The sequence below is a fragment of the Myodes glareolus genome, chromosome 12 (genome assembly GCF_982192425.1).
Source record: "Myodes glareolus chromosome 12, mMyoGla1.1, whole genome shotgun sequence".
Lineage (NCBI taxonomy): Eukaryota > Metazoa > Chordata > Mammalia > Rodentia > Cricetidae > Myodes > Myodes glareolus.
Genome location: NC_142037.1, coordinates 59,288,316 through 59,309,931, shown reverse-complemented (window position 1 = coordinate 59,309,931; position 21,616 = coordinate 59,288,316). Strand labels below are relative to the sequence as shown.

At 35.5% G+C, this 21,616-nt stretch overlaps 1 protein-coding gene across 1 annotated transcript in view; it reads left to right on the top strand.

Annotated features, from left to right (window-relative positions):
* The window catches only part of Klhl1 (kelch like family member 1), a 336,046-nt gene that overhangs the window by 302,409 nt on the left and 12,021 nt on the right, over positions 1–21,616 (top strand). The window contains exon 9 of the mRNA XM_048421935.3: positions 9,986–10,198. Coding sequence (XP_048277892.1) covers positions 9,986–10,198 — 213 coding nt within the window. The remainder of the gene's footprint in view (positions 1–9,985; positions 10,199–21,616) is intronic.

The following is a 21,616-nucleotide window of genomic DNA, read 5'->3' as shown; positions in this document are numbered from 1 at the left end:
CTTCCTCGTGAGCTTATTTTTAAATATTTTAATTTATGTGTGTTAATAGAAAATATTAACTAGTCCTCATAATAATGTATGAATATAGAGTCCAGTCACAGTTTTGGACATTTCATAAATTAAATGTCTATTCAATTTCTTTTTCACCTGATTCATTACATAATTTAGTGTTATTCCCCGGGTTATAATATCTTTAAGGATTTCACTTTATTCCAGCATTGTTATTCTTGTCAAATATTAATGTTAGATATTTATTGGCATGAGAAATGCAGTTTGGGGTGAACAATGCCTGAGAATAGCATGGGCAGTTCTCCTTGTTGCCTGGCACCTGGAGAACCTGACCCACTTGGCAAGAACCTGTGGACAATTCACGATATAATTCTGGGCATCACCCCAGGAGTTTGTGTGCTACATACACTCCATGCTTCTGCTATGCTGGTCACGCTGCTGGCCTGAACGCATCACAAGAGCCATGAAATTTGATTTTAAATATTTATGTAAATGTTCTGGAAATAGTGATTTCAATCATAAGAGTTTTAAAGGAATGATATTAATTAGATGGTAAGAAGAGTTAATGGGAACATTCAAGAAACAAGGAATGAAGTAAAATCACAGAAACCCACAGTTCCCTGATTCCTAATAGGTATGCTAATACCCCAAGAGCATGAGGTAGATGACAGGTGACAATCAATTTGGAGTATTAAGTGTTCGTTTTCAAGTTTTGATGCTTATAGGATAAATGGAAAAACTTAGTATGCCCCCAGAGGGCATAGGGTAATACAAAATGTAGACTGGATTAGTTCAGCTCTGGCTGGTGAGTTGACTGTGAGAACCAAGACCCTACCGGCTATAAATCTTAACCACAAGAGACAAAACTGTCTCTTACTTCACATCATGCTGTACCTGCATGTGTTGCCAGCTGGGGACGTTGTTCTACCCATAGGTGTGCCTAGTTAGAAAAGTTCCTTTGTAGCTTGCAAAGCTTTGTATGCTTCTGATGAAAGAGATATAGATCAGAAAGCTAATGGCTACTGGTGGGAACGTTGGGAGATGGAAAGGTAGAGTTAGGGAACAAAATAATAATTATTGTGACCATTTTTAGAAACTTGGAATGTAAAAACTGACTGTAAATTTATTCATGCACACCTTTGACACTGTATAAATAAAGATTACTTAAGGTATCTGGGGACACTTAATTGAACAACAACAGGTTGTCACAGCACCTTGGCCCCAAATCCACAAATTCATTAGGGTCCCCAAAGCCCTCTGGAGCAAGGCTGCAGCAACTAATATTATTTTAAATGGAATTCTTTACATTTTTCTGTACATTGGTAATTGACTTTTATGTGAAGCTATTAGGAATTGTTTTATATTATACTTGCAGTCATCTTTATCTTTTAAATCAAAACAATGTAGCTCTGATTTGAGAATCTTGTCTTAAACTTAAAAAGTGTTTTAACTGCCTAAAATGTTCTGTGGTTTGATGCCCCTCTTAATGTCTAGGTGATTTTCATGTCTTACAATATAACCATTACAATAGAAACTTTCACATCAGAATACTAGCAAGGAATTCTCTCACCTCTGGCAACTTTGGGACATTTACTCCCATCTACAAATGGAAGATTTTCTCTTGCTTTCACATACCACTTAGGTATTATCATAAATTAGGTGTTATATCATTTATGTTTACAATTATCCTGATTAGGAATCATTAAAATCAATAACCAGCGTTTTATTAAAATACATGATTGACAGAATACAGACAATTCTCTATATTTTGGAGATCAGACCTTTGTCTGATGAGGGGTTGGTGAAGATCTTCTCCCAGTCAGAAGGTAGTCTTTTTGTCTTAATGACAGTGTCCTTTGCTTTACAGAAGCTTCTCAGTTTCAGGAGGTCCCATTTATTCATTGTTGCTCTTATTGTCTGTGCTACTAGGGTTCTACCTAGGAAGTGGTCTCCTGTGCCCATGTCTTGTAGACTACTTCCCACTTTCTCTTCTATCAGGTTCAATGTGGTCAGATTAATAATAAAAAAAAAACGCTGATTGGCCAGGCAGGCAGTATAGGTGGGAAAGCCAGACAGGAAGTAGGGGTGGAGCAAAGAGACTGGGAGTATTCTGGGAAGCAGGAAGCTCCCTCCGTTACTCTTGCCCAGATCACCAAGGAAGCAACATGTGAGCTGACAGCTGAAAAAGGTACCAAGCCATATGGCTAACATAGATAGGGATAATGGGGTAACAAAAGTTATAAGAACTAATAAGTAGGCAGAACTAAGGGCCAATCAGTTTATAATCTTAAAAAAAAATCAATAACCAGTCATCTTCAATATAGATTATTTATTCTACTATTTTTGTGCTAAAATAAAAAAATCCTTAGTGTTTAAAACAGATATGTTCAGACAGAACAAATGCAATATAATACTGAATCCATGACATAATCTTATAATAACATATTGTGATAAATATACTTAAGCTGTTTTTATATTAAAAATATCAGATTATAAAATGAACACACCCTAAGAAGTTAAGTTACATGAGCCCCGTGAGCTTTTAGCAGACATCATGTTCTTCAGTCCTGTGTGGGAGACACAGCAAATCTCTAAGGCTGACTTTGCAACCCGCATCAAGATTTCTTAGTAAGCAGGAATAAAATCAGCCATCCATCTGTCTGGGAGTTTAGGGAGTATTCCTGAAATAAGCAGTTCACATGAGGGAGGTCACTGAGAAGATCAAGCAAGAGCATTCTACCCTCGTGTCTACAGATAGTCTTTGGATCAGGTTAAAGGATTTTGCATGTATTAAAAAACAAGGGAACAAATTAGATCTAGAGAGCTGCTTGAGAGTACTTATCCTACAACTTATCGCTGAAAGTACCTATAAAGCTGGGTTACCTAAATGCTTTTTAATAATTTAATATATATGCTAATAATTTCAATCTATTTGGGTCAAACCTTGAAATATCTTGAAAATTATATTAGAATCACATAACTTTTATTTAACTATGGAAAATGATAAGGAACTGTACTTTGGATGCAAATTATTAAGAAAGTTACACTTTAAGACCAAGAAAATGTGTAATTTGGGAAGACTTCTTGGTGTTAAAAAGCACTTGACTTTGTTCTTAAGGCATAGTAGAAGTAGCTATCTACATAAGGTAAAAAGGACACAAAGCATAGAGAAGCATGTCTTTCCTAGATGCAGAGAAATGAAAAATTGACTTAGATGAGTAGTATGAAATTCAAAACACATCCTGATGACAATTTATGCTTTTGGGTGTCCTGTGTTACTTTTTGTATCAGGACTTCCTTTTGTAAAGTACCATGTGCTACCCTGCATGGTGAAACCAATTATTCATTTTTATGTGACATCCAAGGTAAGATTTTTAGCTGTGGATATGACCATCTGACATAATAAGTATCTTCTAAAATCTTAGCAGTTAAGAATGTTCATGTCCCTGTACTTGGGTAAATGCGCAGCAGTAGTAAGCAGTATAACACAATGGAATTATAAATACAGTTTGCATTCCACTCATCTTCTCTTCTTCTACTTCTTCAATCCTGCTCTCTAACTTGGAACCTCCTTGGATCACAGGATAACTAGGCAATATTCTCTGGACATTAAGAATGAATAGGTATATTTTTGAACAAGAAATAATGTTTACAAGCACCCTATTTATCCTTGGTAAAAACAAGAAGCCTGTAAGGAAGGTACTTTAGTGTAGAAAGCATATTTATTCCTAAAATTAATATATTTTTCCCTTTAATATCAATAAACAGGTCACATGAAGCTCCCTTTTAAAAGATTAACATTGCCTAAATTCAAGACAGCTAGCTCATGGTGTGAAGCAAACTCAAAGATTATGAGTTTTGTCCTCAGTCTTTCTATGCCATCATTGGAAAATGAATGAATGTTAACAAGAAACTTACAGTGTGGCTGGATTTGTATTGTTTGTCTTAAAAAACCTGGGGTGTTGGTTTTCTGCCAGCTTCTGAAAAGTGGCAGATTAGAAGGAAGGTTAAATCTCATTCTTTTAACACAGAGGTGGTATAGTTAAGAGTGGAAACCAGAACTACGCTTTCTGTTGCCTTACGTTAACACCAGCACACAGGACACTAGGAAGCTGAAATAGAACTGCTGTGAGTTCAATACCAGTTAATCACATAGTATCAGACCAGAACTGCATCTCAAAACTGCAGAGTAAATAAATGAATAAAGGTAGCCTGTGTCTCAGCATTATAATACCATACTGTAAACTTTGAATATATAACTTGAAAATACAGAACTTATTTCCCAGAATAATATATATGTTTATATTATATATATACATATATATTTATATTCCCAGATGTAAAGAAAGATAGATAGATGATAGATGATAGATAGATAGATAGATAGATAGATAGATAGATAGATAGATAGATGATAGATAGATAGATAGATAGATTTCCTAAAGTATATGTGATGATATAAAATCAGTAGTACTGTCTTTAGTGGGCACATATTAGCTACATATGAAGGCAAAGAAATTTTGTCTCAAAACATTATGCCAAATGAACCTTATGCTAATTAAACATAGAAGAAATATAAAACAATGGAAAAAGTTGGATTCTTGTTATTCTCAGCAAGGCATGACCCTTTATGAAAATCAAGTATATGTCTGTATCCTATGACAACAGGGATATTTGCAAGATATATTGCAAGGATTTGCAATATCCGATGCAAGATATTTGTTGCTCAATATTCATATCAAGCAGAAGATAAAGCCTGATGATTTCTTAAGGGTGCTACTTTGGTAATTTATTTTTTCTTGGAGATTGAGAATGAAATCACAACTTCATATCTTGGCTACCACACCTCTTTCATCCACTTGCATCACTCCTTCCCATCCTCTCAAGCACCTGTCACTTTTTATACATCACCTGCTGTTGCCTTCCATCACACACATCTCCACATATGATTTCCTTACAGGTAATGCTGTGCTTGCATTTTTTCATTCTGCAGATTTTACTCAGCTTTCAATGCTGACTTGAAATGTCATGTTTCCTTTCTTGCTGTGATGCTGTCAGCTGTCACTTCATACATTTTCAGATCATTTACCTCAGTGTTGGAATCTTCTTTGCTCTTCAGAGTCCCCACATCTAATTTATCCACTTGCTGAATGCAAGCTGTGAGACTAAACCATGATTAATTAGATGAAGAGAGGCATCTGAGGATACACATGACTAATTGTTCATGAAAGTCTGCGTGCACAAGGCAACTTTATTCTAGCAACTCAAGTCGGTTATTCTATGTTTTGTTATTGTACTCTTAGTGATAAATATAATATTATTGTTTTATTTACATTTTAGTTCTTTGTGTAGAAATAAGTAGATTGTTAATAGGTTTGGTTGACTAAACTTTTACATTTTACTTCTACATTTTAGCTCTTTGTGTAGAAATAAGTAGAGTGTGAACAGGTTTAGTTGACTAGGTATGATCACAAAGTACTCATTTAGATTTCTTTTTCCATTGGAGAAATACAGTTTTCTTAATATATTTGTGGAACTGTAAACAAATACATTGCTATCTCTTTAAATGAATTCTAAATCGCCAATTTTTATATTTCTTTTGTGTTATATAGTGTATTTTCTAAAATTCATTATTACTACTATTATTGAAAAGTATGTCAATAGACTCAATATTTAACTTTATACTGATGTTTGATTTATAGAAACATGTTCTTATATTCTTCAAGAAAAATGTGAAATATTTATGTCACTCATTCTTCCTATATGAATAGATTATTCATTTAAAAATCTGATTTGTGATATGGTATAATGATTTATTATTTTAATTAATTTATTTGAAAAACTAATTATTGGAGGGTTTCATTGTGAATGTCTGATGCATCATTTGAAATGCTATTATTTATGCTTGAGATATGTGATTTTTATCTCTTATTCTGGGAAATGCATATTAATTGGCAGTAATTGCTGTTCATATATTGACCCCGCTTTCCAAACTGGTTATAAAGTCCTCTCTGCCCATTTAATGTGGTGGTGAATTCAGTATGATACTGCTTTCTGGATCTTTAAATATATATTCTTAGAGGACTTAGCCTCTAATTTATCAAATATGGTTTGTCTATTTTTGTCTTTCATATTACGGTTATGAATGGCCTCTTAAGTCAGATGTGGAAGTATTTCTTCAGGTTTTGGGAAACTTTTCAAGATTGTCATCAATTATTTTAATTCTCTCTCTGTTTCTCTCTCTCTCTCTCTGTGTGTGTGTGTGTGTGTGTGTGTGTGTGTGTGTGTGTGTGTGTGTGTGTTTTGAGGTTGAAAATAGTTCAAATCCTGATCATCCATTTATTAGCATGATGATGTTAGGTATTATTATTTAGCTCTAGTAGGTGCACAGTATCATTTGTTTCTTCTATACATTGTAACATGTGCATTATATGTGTGTGTATCAATTATCATTTTCAAAACTAAACTAAAATAAAGACAAAGATAAATCTGATGTAATATTGAACAGAATTGTTTTACTATCACTTATTAATATAATTAATTATAATCATAATTAATATAATTAATTATCACTTATTAATAATACTTGGTTAGGTTTAGATATTTGATTTATATAGTGTTAATGTAATGTATATGAATACATTACATTTTGGCAAGGTTTAAGGATGATAACATACTTCTTTGAATTAGATGTTCAACTTCAATGAAAAAGAAAAGATCTTCATCAATCCCAAATCAGACAAAACTGATCTCCAAAGTAGGTAAAGAACTGAAGAAATTAGATATCAAAATTCCAAATAATCCAATTAAAATGGGGTCCAGAACTAAACAGAGAATTCTCAACAGAAGAATCTCAAATGGCCAAAAGCCACTTAAAAAATGTTCAAATTCTTTACATATCAAGGAAATGCAAATCAAAACAATGCTAAGATACCATTTTACGCCAGTCAGAATGACTAAGATCAAAAACATTATTGATAGCTTCTACTGGAGAGGATGTGGAGTAAGGAGAACACTCATTCATTGCTGGCGGGAATGCAAAATCATACTACAAAAACAACTATGTTCATGGCAGCATAATTTGTAATAGCCAGAATCTTGAAATAACCTAGATGCCCCTCAACTGAAGAATGGATAAGGAAAATGTGGAATATTTACACATTAGAGTACTACTCAGTAGTCTAAAACAATGACATCTTGAAATTTACGTGCAAGTGGATGAAACTAAAAAATACCACCCTGAGTGAGATAACCTGGACCCCAAAAATGAATATGATATGTATTCACTCAAAAGTGCATGCTAACTATAAATAAAGGATATTGAGCCTATAGTTCATGAGAATCTAAGTAACAAGCTGAACCTTAAGAAAAACATAAATAAATCCATCTAGAAAGTCAAAATAGACACTATCACCTGACAAAATTTGGATCAAGGAGGTGGGGAGAGAAGGGAGGGTGGAAAGGGAAGAGGAGGGTTGAATTGGAGGGGAGAGGAGAATTTGAGGGTACAGAATAATCAAGATGAAGGAAGGAAATGAGAACAAAAAATGTGGTATCTTGACTGAGCAAGACATTATGGGGCTAGCAAGAAATCTGGCTCTAGAGAAATTCTCTGGAATCAATAAGGATTAACCCAGCTAACACTCTAAGCAATAGAGTAGAACAAAGGCCTTGCTCTGTACTCAGACTGATGATTATCTTAAATATCACCAAAGAACCTTCATCCAACAACTGATGGAAACAAGGCAGAGATCCGCATCGGAGAACTGAACTGAGCTCCCAAAGTCCAGTTAAAGAGTGGGAGGAATGAGAATATGAGCAAAGAGGTCAAGTCCATGATGGGTACACCCACTGAAACAGTCTACATGAGTTAATGGGAGCTCACCAACTACAGATGGATAGGGAAGGAACAAGCAATAGTACAAACTAGTCCCTAATGGCTGGGGCAGACTGAGGGGCCACTGGCAGTGGCACGGGATTTATCCCTACTACTTATACTGGCTTTTGCGGAACCTATTCTCTTTGAATGGATACCTTGCTAAGCTTAAATATAGTAGGGAGGACCTTGGCATTTCTATGGAGTGGATGGTGATGGGGTGAAGGGGTAAGTGGAGAGCATGGGAGGAGGAGAGGGAGTGGGAACTCGAATTGTAATGTATAATGAAAAAAATTATTTTAAGAAAGAAAGAAAAGGAAAAAATGATATCGAATTTCATGGAGTACTAAGGATAGCTGTTGTATTTCTGGGTGATTCTGCAAGCTAAACTCCTCAATGCTGTCTGAGGAAGATGCTGCTGTTTCTGAGTTTCATTATATATAAAGATAGAGGGTGAGCAGACAACTTTTGAATGATCATGCAAGGCTGCATGGCAGTCACACAGAGAACACTGAAGCCACCCACCATATTTTAGTATGTCATGCAGAATGAGAAACTGCAACGGCTTTGTAAAAGAATGTACCCATGGTTTGAAATCAGCTTAAGCACCATATTGCGTAATTGTTAAAGAATTCTAGAGCATGGACCAGAAAGTTTGAAGTCTCCAAACTATAATATCCATGTGGTCCATTGATTTTGTGCATCTCTTTTGAAACTGAATAATGGAGAATTAATTGTACAAGTTTACAAGCAGGTGAAGGATAATAGTTAAATTTAGGATCAATTTAATAACAGTATTAAAAGATAAATAAAATTCTTCCTTTTCTTGATGTTTTCACTATGAGACTTGTCCACAAGACTTCCATAAGAATTAATGACTACATGGCCTGCAGTTTTTGCTCACCCTGATTAACTCGAGTTCACAACAGCATCAATTTCTACTCTGCCCACTTTGATGTTTTTCCTGCTCCTAAAACTCTGATCACTATTTAGTCAGTTTCAAAATTCTTCGTCCTCCAGAGACCCCTAGCCTCAACTTTAATTATTATTATGATATTTCTTTTTATGAAATTATTTTATTATTGATATGTAGCCTACTTGCTTACATAAAATTGTAAACATAATCCATATATTCATCAATGCTTTCTTGTTACCGATTCTGAATTGTAGCACATAGAGACTTCAATAAACATATCTATATGTCTGCTTTACTTATTAATTATGAACAAAATGCAGGATTTTTTTAAAAAACTTTTTCACCAATGTACAAATATATGTATTAGATAGATAAATAGAAAGACAGACAGACAGACAGACAGACAGACATGATAGTGTATAGTACATGCAAAATATTAACGGATTAAATAAATGTAGGCCAAAATTTTCTCATAGAGTGAAGTCTCTATGAATTACCATAAGGTAAAGAAGAAGTGTTCTTCGAGGGTTTGACACTGTATTTTTAAAACATTTATTCTCACCAGTGATGTAGAACTTATTTTTGATGGTTACTATCATATACAAAAAAATGAGTGTAAAATTCAGAATTATCCATTCAAGCCAGTATCAAGAGTTTCCTGTGAAGTTGGATTAAACTACATAAAATACACTAAGAAAGATGTTTGTTATGACAACATGCATTAGCGTGTTTTACGGTTAGTGTTCTAAACTGCAGCAGTGCCATTTGGTATCTGTGCATGTGGCATGCAAGGTTGCTGATTGTAAATAAGATAACCACAGTCCTCTAACTATGGTCATCTTTCTTATAAATTTTTCTACATTTTAAACATTTATTAAATATTACCAAGTATTAATTCAAATTAATGTATAATTCCTGTTCAACGATTTATATTATATGCAAACTAATAAAAGTTTATAGAATTTAAGATTAGAAAACTAATTTCTAATATTAGAATACTGAATGTTACAATACCAAGAATTCCATATATATGGAATTATATATATGTATATATATAAAATCATTTGTAGAACTTTCTTCTTTAAGATATGCATTTTGCATTGTGCAATTTGTTTTTAATTATAAGTTTTACATTTTGACATTCAAACTATAAGGTTAACTTTTTTTCTAATTTGTGCTTTCAGGTTGTATTCTGTTGGGGGTCGAGATGGAAGTTCTTGTTTGAGTTCAATGGAATATTATGATCCTCATACAAACAAATGGAGCATGTGTGCACCGATGTGTAAGAGGAGAGGGGGTGTTGGAGTGGCCACCTGTGATGGTTTCCTCTATGCAGTGGGTGGTCATGATGCTCCTGCCTCAAACCACTGTTCCCGGCTCCTGGACTATGTGGAAAGGTGAGCCACAAGGGCACTAGAGAAGAGCAAATATGTCTCCCAGAACTAACTTCATTACTTCCTTTCCTCTCCCTCACTCTCCCTCCATCCCTTATTTCCCCCATTCTTTCTTCTTTCCTCTCCATCTCCCTCTCTAGCATATTAACACTTTTTAATTTCATTTTACATGATTCTATCTTTCCATCAGCTTAAAGCCTCAACATTTCTACATGATACTTAAGTATGCTGCATACTTCTAATGAGGTCATTTTAAAAATAATGACTGGGACAGAGGCTTTTCATTTACTAGGCAGCAAAGATTAGCATTCACTTTAGAAATTGTCCTTTGATCAATTTAATCAATGTCTTATTTGTTATACTACCTATCAAAGATGGGTTGTGGGCTTCTTTGTCTTAAAACACCATTTTAAAACAATGTAGAGTTATTGCTGGTATACTTCCTATAACCCTAAATATGTAGGAAATGTAAATGTTCTGATAATTCTGGGTGAAATTGGACCACATACATCAGCGACAACGTGAGACAGTTCCTTGATTTTAGAATTCGTCTGATAAGAGTGGCACATTCTGACTTACTTATAGGTCGCTTCAACCTATTGGACTGTATTGAGAAAACACCACCTAGTCCTAAACAGAATTAGTGATTTTTCTAAGTATACATTCATGAGCCTTAATCAACATAGAAATGAACATAGGGAATTTCAAGATAATTAGTTTATAAGTTGAGATTGGCTTTGTGGGAGTCTAGTCTGTTTGGAAGCTCACCTTCCTAGACCTGGATGGAAGGGTGAGGACCTTGGACTTCCCATGGGGCAGGGAACCCTGACTGCTCTTAGGACTGGAGAGAGAGGGGGAGGGGAAGTGGGGGGAGAGGGGGGGGAAATGGGAAGTGGGGAGGAGGTGGACATTTTTTTAATAAGTAAATAAATAAATAAATAAATAAATAAAAAGAAAAAAGTAATTCTCTTTTAAATCTGAAATCTCAATTGTCTACTACCATGTTGCTATTCCTTTCTCATAGTTTATGTCCATGGTGCAGACACTCTGGTACTCACACGAGTAAGCTTCAACATTTTACTCTATGTTAAAAGGGAAAGGCTTAGAAGAGATTGCTCACTCATCTTAAAGATCTAACTGCAGGTGAAATAACCCTCTTCAGATCATATTTCAGTGAAAAATTGGCTAAAGGGCCACAGTGACTTAGTAACCCAATATCTTAAGGACAACACAGGCTCTATGCATAGCAATGAAGATATGACAAATTTCCATTTGATATATAGAATCATGTCCTTCCTTAAATATATTTGTAAATTGGACTGTAGGTGAGAAATAAAGGAGTTCTTTCATTTAAGCTCTTTTGCCTAAATATACAATATTTTTTAAAGCCAAGTATACTGGAAAAGGATAGATTGTAGATAATGAAGTGCATTCAATTTTATGATATTTAACGGATAATATAAAGAAAAATTTTGAAAATTATAATTTTTCTATGAAACAGACTGTACCTTTATAACTGTCTGCAATATATACAGAAATGGAGAAATGTTGATATGTATAAAAATGTGTGTGTATTAATATATGTAAATAGAGAGAGAGGGAGCCATATATGTACATATATATATATATATATATATATATATATATGACAGAAAAGGGACCACTAAATCCCATCTTCTCTGTTATGCATTCTCTAATCTACTGAAATGAAAAATAAACTTGTGTTACACTGAAGTACTCAGTAATCCAATAAATGTAATCATTTTGTAAACATTCAGAAAACAATTTGTTTTAAAATTATTAAAGATCTCCCAGAACATTCTCTCCCACCACTGAATATTTGGGAAATGAAGGGATTGTTGCATATGATGAAGTTGCTTCTTTTGCCTTGCATTCTTTAGGTTTAGATGTTGTTAAAGGAATGATATTTCCTGCAAGAATTCCATCTGAATTTACTCTATAATATATTGAAATGGTATTTGTTCTCACAATCATAAATTATTCAATCTTGGAATACATTTATCATACAAAATTAGATTAAAATACTCAAAGCTCTTTTCAGTAATAATCATCCAGTGCTTATGCTCAGCTTAAGTAATGCAGAGGCACAAAACATTATCATGTTCCTTGCACAACTTCTCACTAGCTGTCAGAATCAAAGCACTTTTGCTTATTGGAAAGCATAATTGCAACTGATGATTTCCCATGAAAATTATTAACAAATAAAGACATATAATAATGTCTCTGAAAAACTATTTTCTGTATGTAATGTGAATATGTATTAGTATATTATCATAATCAAAGATTATTAGATGTTTTCTAATAGATTGGTGTCTATATATCACCTATTTACCAATATGTTATTTCACAGAGACACAAAATTTTTATGCAATGATGGTATTAAGTACAGCCCTTTAAAACTTATCATAATTGTTCATATTGAACATAAAGAAGACCGGCACCTCAGAGAAGTCATGAAGGCAGGGAATGAGAAAAGTGATTTAAGTACACTGTGACAAACATAAATGTTTGTTTATAAGAAAACTTCACCCTCATAAGTGGTCATCACTGACAATATTCACTGCAGAATATATACTAAATTTTCAGAGAGTTTAAAAATATAGGATACTATTTTAAGAAGATTAACATTTTTTTCTCTACTAATTTATGTATAAGTAGTACCTTGTTTACATTTTATTTTTAGATTGTTCCTATTTTTACTATATACAAACTGCATATCCAAGAGACACATAAGTTGTATGGTAATGAATATATTAAACTTGGAGCATTGATTTATTTTTTAAAAATCATACAGTCATAACGAGATTGAAAAGTCAATAAAACATGAAAATGAACTTCACCATAATATTGTTAACTTAAAGATAATAGTATTATCCTTTTGTACATTTGTGTGCTTTTAAAATCAAATAAAACAGCTACTGTTAAATCGATCTATTCTATCTAGCTCTTATAGCTCTTCTAAGTGTTAGAGCTCATCCACTACCCTGAACAAATGGACAATGAACATTTTTATTTTTTTAATTTTTTAAAAAATAGATATTTTTTTTTCTTTTTTTTTTTATTTTTTCACATGACTGGCCTACAGCTCATAGTGATCTGCCAGATTCTGCCATGCTGTGAACCACTACCACCCAACAGGTTTTTTTTTTTTTAGTAAATAATCCTGATTACAATTTCCCTCTCCATCTACTGCTCCAAATTCCTTACCAAATTACCTACCATCTAGCCCCTCTCCCTTTCCTTCTCTCTTTAGAAAATTAACAAAATTCTAAGCAATAATGATAAGATAAGGTATAAGATAAAATAAAAACTAGCACATCCAAATTAGACAAAACAAATGAGGGGGAAAGGCCCAAGGGAAGACACAAGACATAGAGACCCACTGAATTGAAGACTCATCCATCACATGAAAACACGAAGCTGCAAGCCCTAATATTTATGCAGAGGACCTGACAGAGACCACTGTAAGCCCTGTGCATGCTCCCTCAACCTCTGTGACTTCATGTTGCCTTAGAGGACCTTGTTTCCCCAAAGTCCTCCATTTGCTCAGGCTCTCAATTCTTACTGCCTCTTCTTCTAAAGGTTCCCGAAGCTCTAAGGGGAGAGATTTGGTGGAGATATCCTATTTAGGCTTGATTGTTCCAAGGTCTTACACTCTCTGCACAATATCTGGGTGTGGATAACTGCATTTGTTCCCATCTCCCGCAAAGTGAAGATTCTTTTTATTTATTTACTTATTTAGTTAGTTAGTTAGTTTCCCATTCAAATTTACACTTCCTCCCTTCCTCCCATTCCCCTCCAGCTGCCCCACTCACCCTCTTCCCTCCCTCTCTCTTGTTAAGAGAGGGCTGGGAACCCTGCCCTGTGGGTAGTCCAAACTCCACCCCCTACATTCAGTCCTAGAAAGCTGTGCATCCAAATAGACTAGGAACCCAAAAAGACAGTACATGCTGTAGAAACAAGTTCCAGTGCCTTTATCAATGGCTTCTCAGTCAGTTTCCATTGTCAGCCACGTTCAGAGAGTCCGGTTTGATTGCCTGCTCATTCAATCCGGGTCCAGCATGATTTGGTGAGCTCCCTCCCATTAGAACAGGAACACTGTCTCAGTGGGAGGATCAACCCCTCACAGTCCTGACTTCCTTGCTCATCTTCTCCCTCCTTCTGCTCTTCAACTGGACCTTGGGAGCTCATTCCATTGCTCAGATGAGGGTCTCTATCTCCATCTGTCACCTATATCTATGGTGATATTTGAGATAATCATCAGGGTGATAGTGGGGCAAGGCCAGTTCAAGCACTCCTTGCTCTGCTGCCCAAGGACCTAGCTGAGGACATCCCCGTGGACACCTGGGATCCCCTCTAGAGTCAAGTCTCTTGCCAACCCTAAAATGGATCCCTTAATATAGGTATCTTCTTCCCTGCTCCTATATCCTCCTTTCTTCCATCTCCACCTGCCCACTCCCCCAAGCTCTCTCCAGTCTTTCCTTTCTCCCTTCTCTCTCCCCCTCTCCCATTCCCCCAACTCTACCCCCACTCCTACTCCCACGCCATGCTCCCAACTTTTCCCCAGGAATCTTGTTTGCTTCCAGTTTCCAGGAGGATCTATATGTGTTTTGCTTTGGGTTCAACTTGTTATTTGGCTTCTCTAGGCTTGAGAACTATAGGCTTAATGTCCTTTGTTTATGGCTAGAGTCTACTAATGCGTGACTACATACCATATTCATCTTTCTGGGTCTGGGTTATCTCACTCAGGATAGTGTTTTCTATTTCCTTCCATTTGCATGCAAAATTCAAAATGTCATTTTTTTTTTACCACTGGGTAGTACTCTAATGTGTATATATTCCATACTTTCTTTATCCATTCTTCCATTGATGGACATCTAGGTTGTTTCCAGGTTCTGGCGATTACAAATAATGCTGCTATGGACATAGTTGAACAAATGCTTTTGTAGTATGTTTGTGCATTACTTGGGTATATTTTGAAGAGTGGTATTGCTGGATCCTTAGGTAGATTGATGCCCAATTTCCTGAGAAACTGCCACACTGATTTCCAAAGTGGTTGCACGAGTTTTTGCATAGAAACCTAACAGAGAAATAAGAGAGCTAATGGAGGTGATAAATCAAATGGACTTAACAGACATCTATAGAACATTCCACCCAAATAGGAAAGAATATACCTTCTTCTCAGCATCTCATGGAACCTTCTCGAAAATTGATAACATACTTGGTAACAAAGCGAACTTCTACAGATAAAAAAAAAAATTTAGTAACCACATGTATGCTATCAGATCACCATGGAATAAAGTTAGAATTTAACAACAATTCTACCCCCAGATAGTCTACAAATTTATGAAAATTGAACAGTCAACTACTGAACTACCCTAGGTTAGGGAAGAAATAAAGAAAGAAATTAAAGTCTTCCTTGAATTCAATGAAAATAAAGACACAACATACTCAAACCTATGGGACACAATCAAAGCAGTGCTATGAGGAAAGTTCACAGCACTAAGTGCCCACATTAAAAACAAAACAAAGCAAAAACAAAACAAACAAAAAAATGAAAAACGAAGAAAGTTCACATTAGAGACTTAACAGCACAGCTGAAAGCTCTAGACAAAAAAAGAAGCAGACGCACCCAGGAGGAGTAGAAGATGGGAAATAATCAAACTGAGGCTGAAATCAACAAAATAGAAGCACAGAAAACAATTCAAAGAAAAAAGAGTTGGTTCTTTGAGAAAAACAACAAGATTGACAAGCCCTGTCCAAACTAATCAAAAGACAGAAAGAGAACATGCAAATTAACAAGATCAGAAATAAAAAGGGGGACATAAGCACAGACACTGAGGAAATTCAGAGAATCATTAGAACGTACTACAAAAGCCTATACACCACACAGTTGGAAAAATGTAAAAAAAATCAACTTGTTTTTAGATAAATACAATATACCAAAATTAAATCAACACCAGGTGAACAATTTAAATAGACCTATAAGTCCTGAGGAAATAGAAAATGTCATAAAAAGCTTCCCAACCAAAAAAAGCCCAGGACCAGATGGTTTTAATACAGAATTTTACCAGAAATTCCAAGAAGAGCTGATACCTATACTCCTTAAGGTGTTTCACATAGTAGAAACAGAAGAGTCATCGCCAAACTCTTTTTATGAAGCTACAGTTACCATGATACCAAAACCACATAAAGACTCAACCAAAAAGAAGATTCTTTGATGATGATTAAACAAGGCACTCATAAATGGATATAGAAGAATGTCATAAAGAGTCACTTGACTACATTTTTTGTCTCTTTTTCAAAGACCATTTTTTATTGGATTTTGCCCTAGGTCCCTGAGCTATCTAATCTTAGATTCTTGCTCAAACCATCAGTGCTGGGTATAGGTTCCCTCTGGTGGAATGATGGAGCATAAAAATAATTAGTTATTGGGTGATTACTCCCACAAGCCTTGTGACATCCTTTCCCTGGCATATCTAACAGGTAGTATACCATTGTGAAGAAAGGGTTTGTGGCTGGCTTGATATTCATATTTAACTTTAATTGGCCTGCAGAGTACCTTCTTTAACCAAAGAGATTAAAAGATAGAAATTAAAGCTCTATTTATTTACTAGCTGTATTCATCCATGTACTATGAGTTATATAGGTATTGGCTTCAGAAATGGAAGCCATTTTTTTTCAATTTGTATAGTGCAACCTGTATCTTGGCAACAGTCTGTCTTGCTTGTGGAGTCCAATAGTATTCATTTGACCAAGTACTTAACTAGACATAAACCAATCTAGGTACTACAATCTTCATTTGCTAACAGGTGATAGCCAGTGGGGGATTTTCTCTCCCCAATATTTGGTGATTTAATTTAGGTAGCCTTCATGTATACTTGCAATTTAGAAAGCCTAAAGTATTAGGTTTTCACACTACCCCTAGAAGGCCTCCAGTGTATTAAGTTTTCACACTACCCCTGAAATGGCCTTTACTATTAGCTGTCTCTCCCTGAATTCCATTCATCATTACCCTCTTCTCCCTGCTTCTTTTTTCTTTTTTTTCTAAGTTTATTAAATTATGAAAGTCTCTATTTCCGCCCCTCCTCCCAACACCCTCCCATTCCCCTCCTCCCTCTCCTCCTCCCTTTCTATCCCTAAGAGCAGTCAGGGCTTCCAGCCCTGTGGGAAGTTCAAGTTCCTCCCCCCTCCCTCCAGGTCCAGGAAGGTGAGTATCCAAACAGACTGGATCCCAAAAATCCAGTATATGCAGAGGAAACAAGTCCCAGTGTCATTGTCAATGGCTTTTCAGAAAGGCTCCGGGCCAGCCACATTCAGAGAATCCGGCCACATTCAGAAAATCTGGTTGGATCACATGCTCGTTCAGTCCCAGTCCAACTGGCCTTGGTGAACTCTCATTAGATCAGTCCCCTTGTATCAGTGGGTGATCGTACCCTTCACGCTCCGGAGTTTTTTTTCATGTTCTTCCTCCTTCTGCTCCTCATTTGGACCATGGGGGGCTCAGTCCGGTGCTCCAATGTGGGTCTCCGTCTGTATCACCATCCATCGTCAGATGAAAGATCTATGGTGATAGGCAAAATCTTCATCAGTATGGTTATAGGTCAAGGCCGGTTCAGGCACCCTCTCCTCTGTCCAGAGAACAATCTGGGGATCTCTCCTTGGACCTGGGATCCCATTTATAATCAAGTCTCTTGTAAACCCTAAAATGACTCCCCTAGTTGAGATATATTATTCCCTGATCCCATATCCATCCTTCCTCCCTCCCCCCCATCTCAGTCCCCCGAGTTTTCCCCATTCCTCCCCTACTCCCTTCTCTCTAACCCTCTCCCCTTCCAACAGCCCTCCCACCCACCCCCCCCATGCACCCGAGGTTACCTGGGACTTTTCTCTATTTCCAATCTCCAGGAGGATAAGTACATGATTTTCTTCAGGTTCACCTTCTTATTTAGCTTCTCTAGGATCTCAAATAATAGGCTCAAAGACTTTTAATTATGGCTAGAATCCACTTATGAGTGAATACATACCATATTCCTCTTTTTGGGTCTGGCTTACCTCACTCAGTAAAGCGTTTTCTATGTCCATCCATTTACATACAAAATTCAAGATGTCATTGATTTTTACCGCTGAATAAAACTCTAGTGTATAGATGTTCCACACCTTCTTTAACCATTCTTCTATTGAGGGGCACCTAGGTTGTTTCCAGGTTCTGGCTATTACAAATAGTGCTGCTATGAACATAGTTGAACAAATGCTTTTGTAGTATGATAGGGCATCTCTTGGGTAGATTCCCAAGAGTGGAATTGCTGGGGCTTGAGGGAGGTTGACTCCCAGTTTCCTGAGAAACCGCCACACTGATTTCCACAGTGGCTGCACAAGTTTGCATTCCCACCAACAATGGATGAGAGTTCTCCTCTCTCCACATCCTCTCCAGCATTGGCTATCATTGGTGTTTTTGACTTTAGCTAATCTGACCGGTGTAAAATGGTATCTCATAGTTGTTTTGATTTGTATTTCCCTGATCACTAAGGATGTTGAGCATGACCTTACGTGTCTTTTGGCCATTCGGAGTTCTTCTGTTGAGAATTCTCTGTTCAGATCAGCACCCCATTTTTTAATTGGGTTAATTAGAGTTTTATTGTCTAGTTTCTTGAGTTCTTTGTATATTTTGGAGATCAGGCCTTTATCTGATGAGGGGTTGGTGAAGATCTTCTCCCAGTCAGAAGGTAGCCTTTTTGTCTTACTGACGGTGTCCTTTGCTTTACAGAAGCTTCTCAGTTTCAGGAGGTCCCATTTATTCATTGATTCTCTTATTGTCTGTGCTACTGGGGTTCTACCTAGGAAGTGGTCTCCTGTACCTATGTCTTGTAGACTACTTCCCACTTTCTCTTCTATCTGGTTCAAAGTGGTCAGATTAATGTTGAGGTCTTTAATCCATTTGGACTTGATTTTTGTGCATGGTGATAAATATGGGTCTACTTTCATTCTTCTACAGGTTGACATCCAGTTATGCCAGCACCATTTGTTAAAGATGCTTTCCTTCTTCCATTGCATACCTTTAGCCCCCTTGTCGAAAATCAAGTGTTCATAGGTTTGTGGGTTAATATCTGGGTCTTCTATTCGATTCCATAGGTCGACTTCTCTGTTCTTATGCCAGTACCAAGCTGTTTTCAATACTGTAGCTGTGCAATAGAGTTTGAAGTCAGGGATGGTTATACCTCCAGACGTTCCGTTATTATATAAGATTGTTTTGGCTATCCTGGGTTTTTTGTTTTTCCATATAAAATTAATTATTATTCTCTCAAGGTCTGTGTTCTTTTTTCAACTGTGTTATTCATAACTTACCTTATATTAGTAAGCAGCAGACAGCTAAGTAACTAGAGCTCTAACTTCAAACAAAAGTGAAACAGAAAAAAAGTCTCAAAAGCATCATTAGTATCTCTGGCTAATCATAGATAAAGACCATATTTATTCTCTCTCTGCATTCTAGTAAACAACTCTGCTAGAAAGATAAATTGGACTGAGAGATTAATGGAAACTTCTGAAACTATACAATATAAAATTCATCTTTTTGCTTCAAAATGCTTTCTTTATGGTAGTAAGAAGAATGTTTCCATAAAGTAGAATTCTTTTGAAAGGATAGTGGTTAGTTTGTGGTTTTGCATTGTAAGAGTCATTATTATTATTATTATATTTACAATTATTGTCTCATCAACCATTCCACTAAACATGGTTCTATTTGTTGGCAATGTTCAAAATTAAAACTTCATCTCAATATATGTACCCCTTGATACAATTCCAAGCACAAACTCAATATTCAGCTAGCTAACATGTTTTGAATTCATTTAACTCTAAGGAAAATGAATCCAATGTTCCTTAAATGTTAGTTATGTATTAAGTAAATTATGAAAGGATACAATGAGAATAGGTTATTGTTGTTAAGATATATCTATTGATAGATTTATACTATTTAATAAATTTTATATTTGTATGTGATTTGTCTATTTTCATTACTTTTGCTTTAATATTAATGATGGTCATATAATTAAGATATTAATTTAATATACAAAGTTTTTCCGGAGATAGATAGTAACAAAGTTTAAACAATTGTTCAAACATGAAGTGAAAGTTATATAGCTATGTCTTAGTCAAACACAATAAACAAATATTAAAATATTTTGGTGGCTTAATTACAAAATATATAAAACATTGTTTTAAGTATGCTTAAGTGACCATCTTTATTATTTATAATATTATTTAAAGCAATAATAATATTTATTATATTTTTATGAGGACAGATAATAGCTATATTGTGTTTGTATATTTCATAAATTTCAATCATCAACTTTTGCTATCAGGCATGAAAGTACTCATATATCCATTGCCAAATTATATTTTTGTGACTATAAACACATAACAAGAGTAGAAACTTTGGAATTATTTCCTTATTTAATTTTTGATAGTTTCACATGTGTGCATATAATTGTAGTCCCTTACTTTATCTTTCAATTCCACCCATACAAGCTCATTACTATTCCTTCCCAATCTTATGTTAACAGTCATTAAAGTTAAGTTTTTATTTCTGTGTTGGTGGATGAATGACTAGTTGTATATGAGCACTGACTAATCTTCCAGAAGTTCAGGATTTCATTATCTATCCCCAGATGGTGGCTCACAAACATCAGTAACTCCAGTTCAATCAAATTCAACACCCTCTTTTGTATCTATGAGAGTCAGGCACTCATTTGGTACACAGACATATATTTAGATAAAACACTTATAAAAATGAAAAAATGTCTCTATTTTTGATCATTTCATATATGTATAATATAATCATATTTAGCTGGCACTTCCAATTTCAAATGCCTCAATGCATCCACTCCCATTTCCTCATTCAATGTCTTTTTATTTTGATAATCTTCTAAGTCCAGTTAGTGATACACATATATGAACCCCAGTAACTGGGGGTGTGTTCATATAGATGCCAGTTTAGGACTGAGTACACAGCACCTTAGTCTCAGCATTTGAATCAATTATACATCAGTCTGTTGACTGTTGCCCATTGGAAAACATACAGGGCTAACGCTAGGTCAGGATTTCAAAACAGCACAAGCTGTTGCTACTGCCTTTGTCATCCCACAGACTAGGTGATGGTGTTTAAGGCAGAAAACACTTTGGTTGCAGAGCATCTGGAAATCAGTCTTAAACTGGGAAACTTCTTCTATTCTGGGTAGTTTCATACTGTCAGGAAGTACTATGTTGGCTACTGGAGGATTAAAGACATTGCTGGTTAGGCACAGTGCTAAACATTTCAAACTGCAATGCTGATATGCCAGCAAGAACTGCCTGCTCATATAGTAGTAATGGTCTTGTTATGATAGGGTGACCAATCATTTCCTG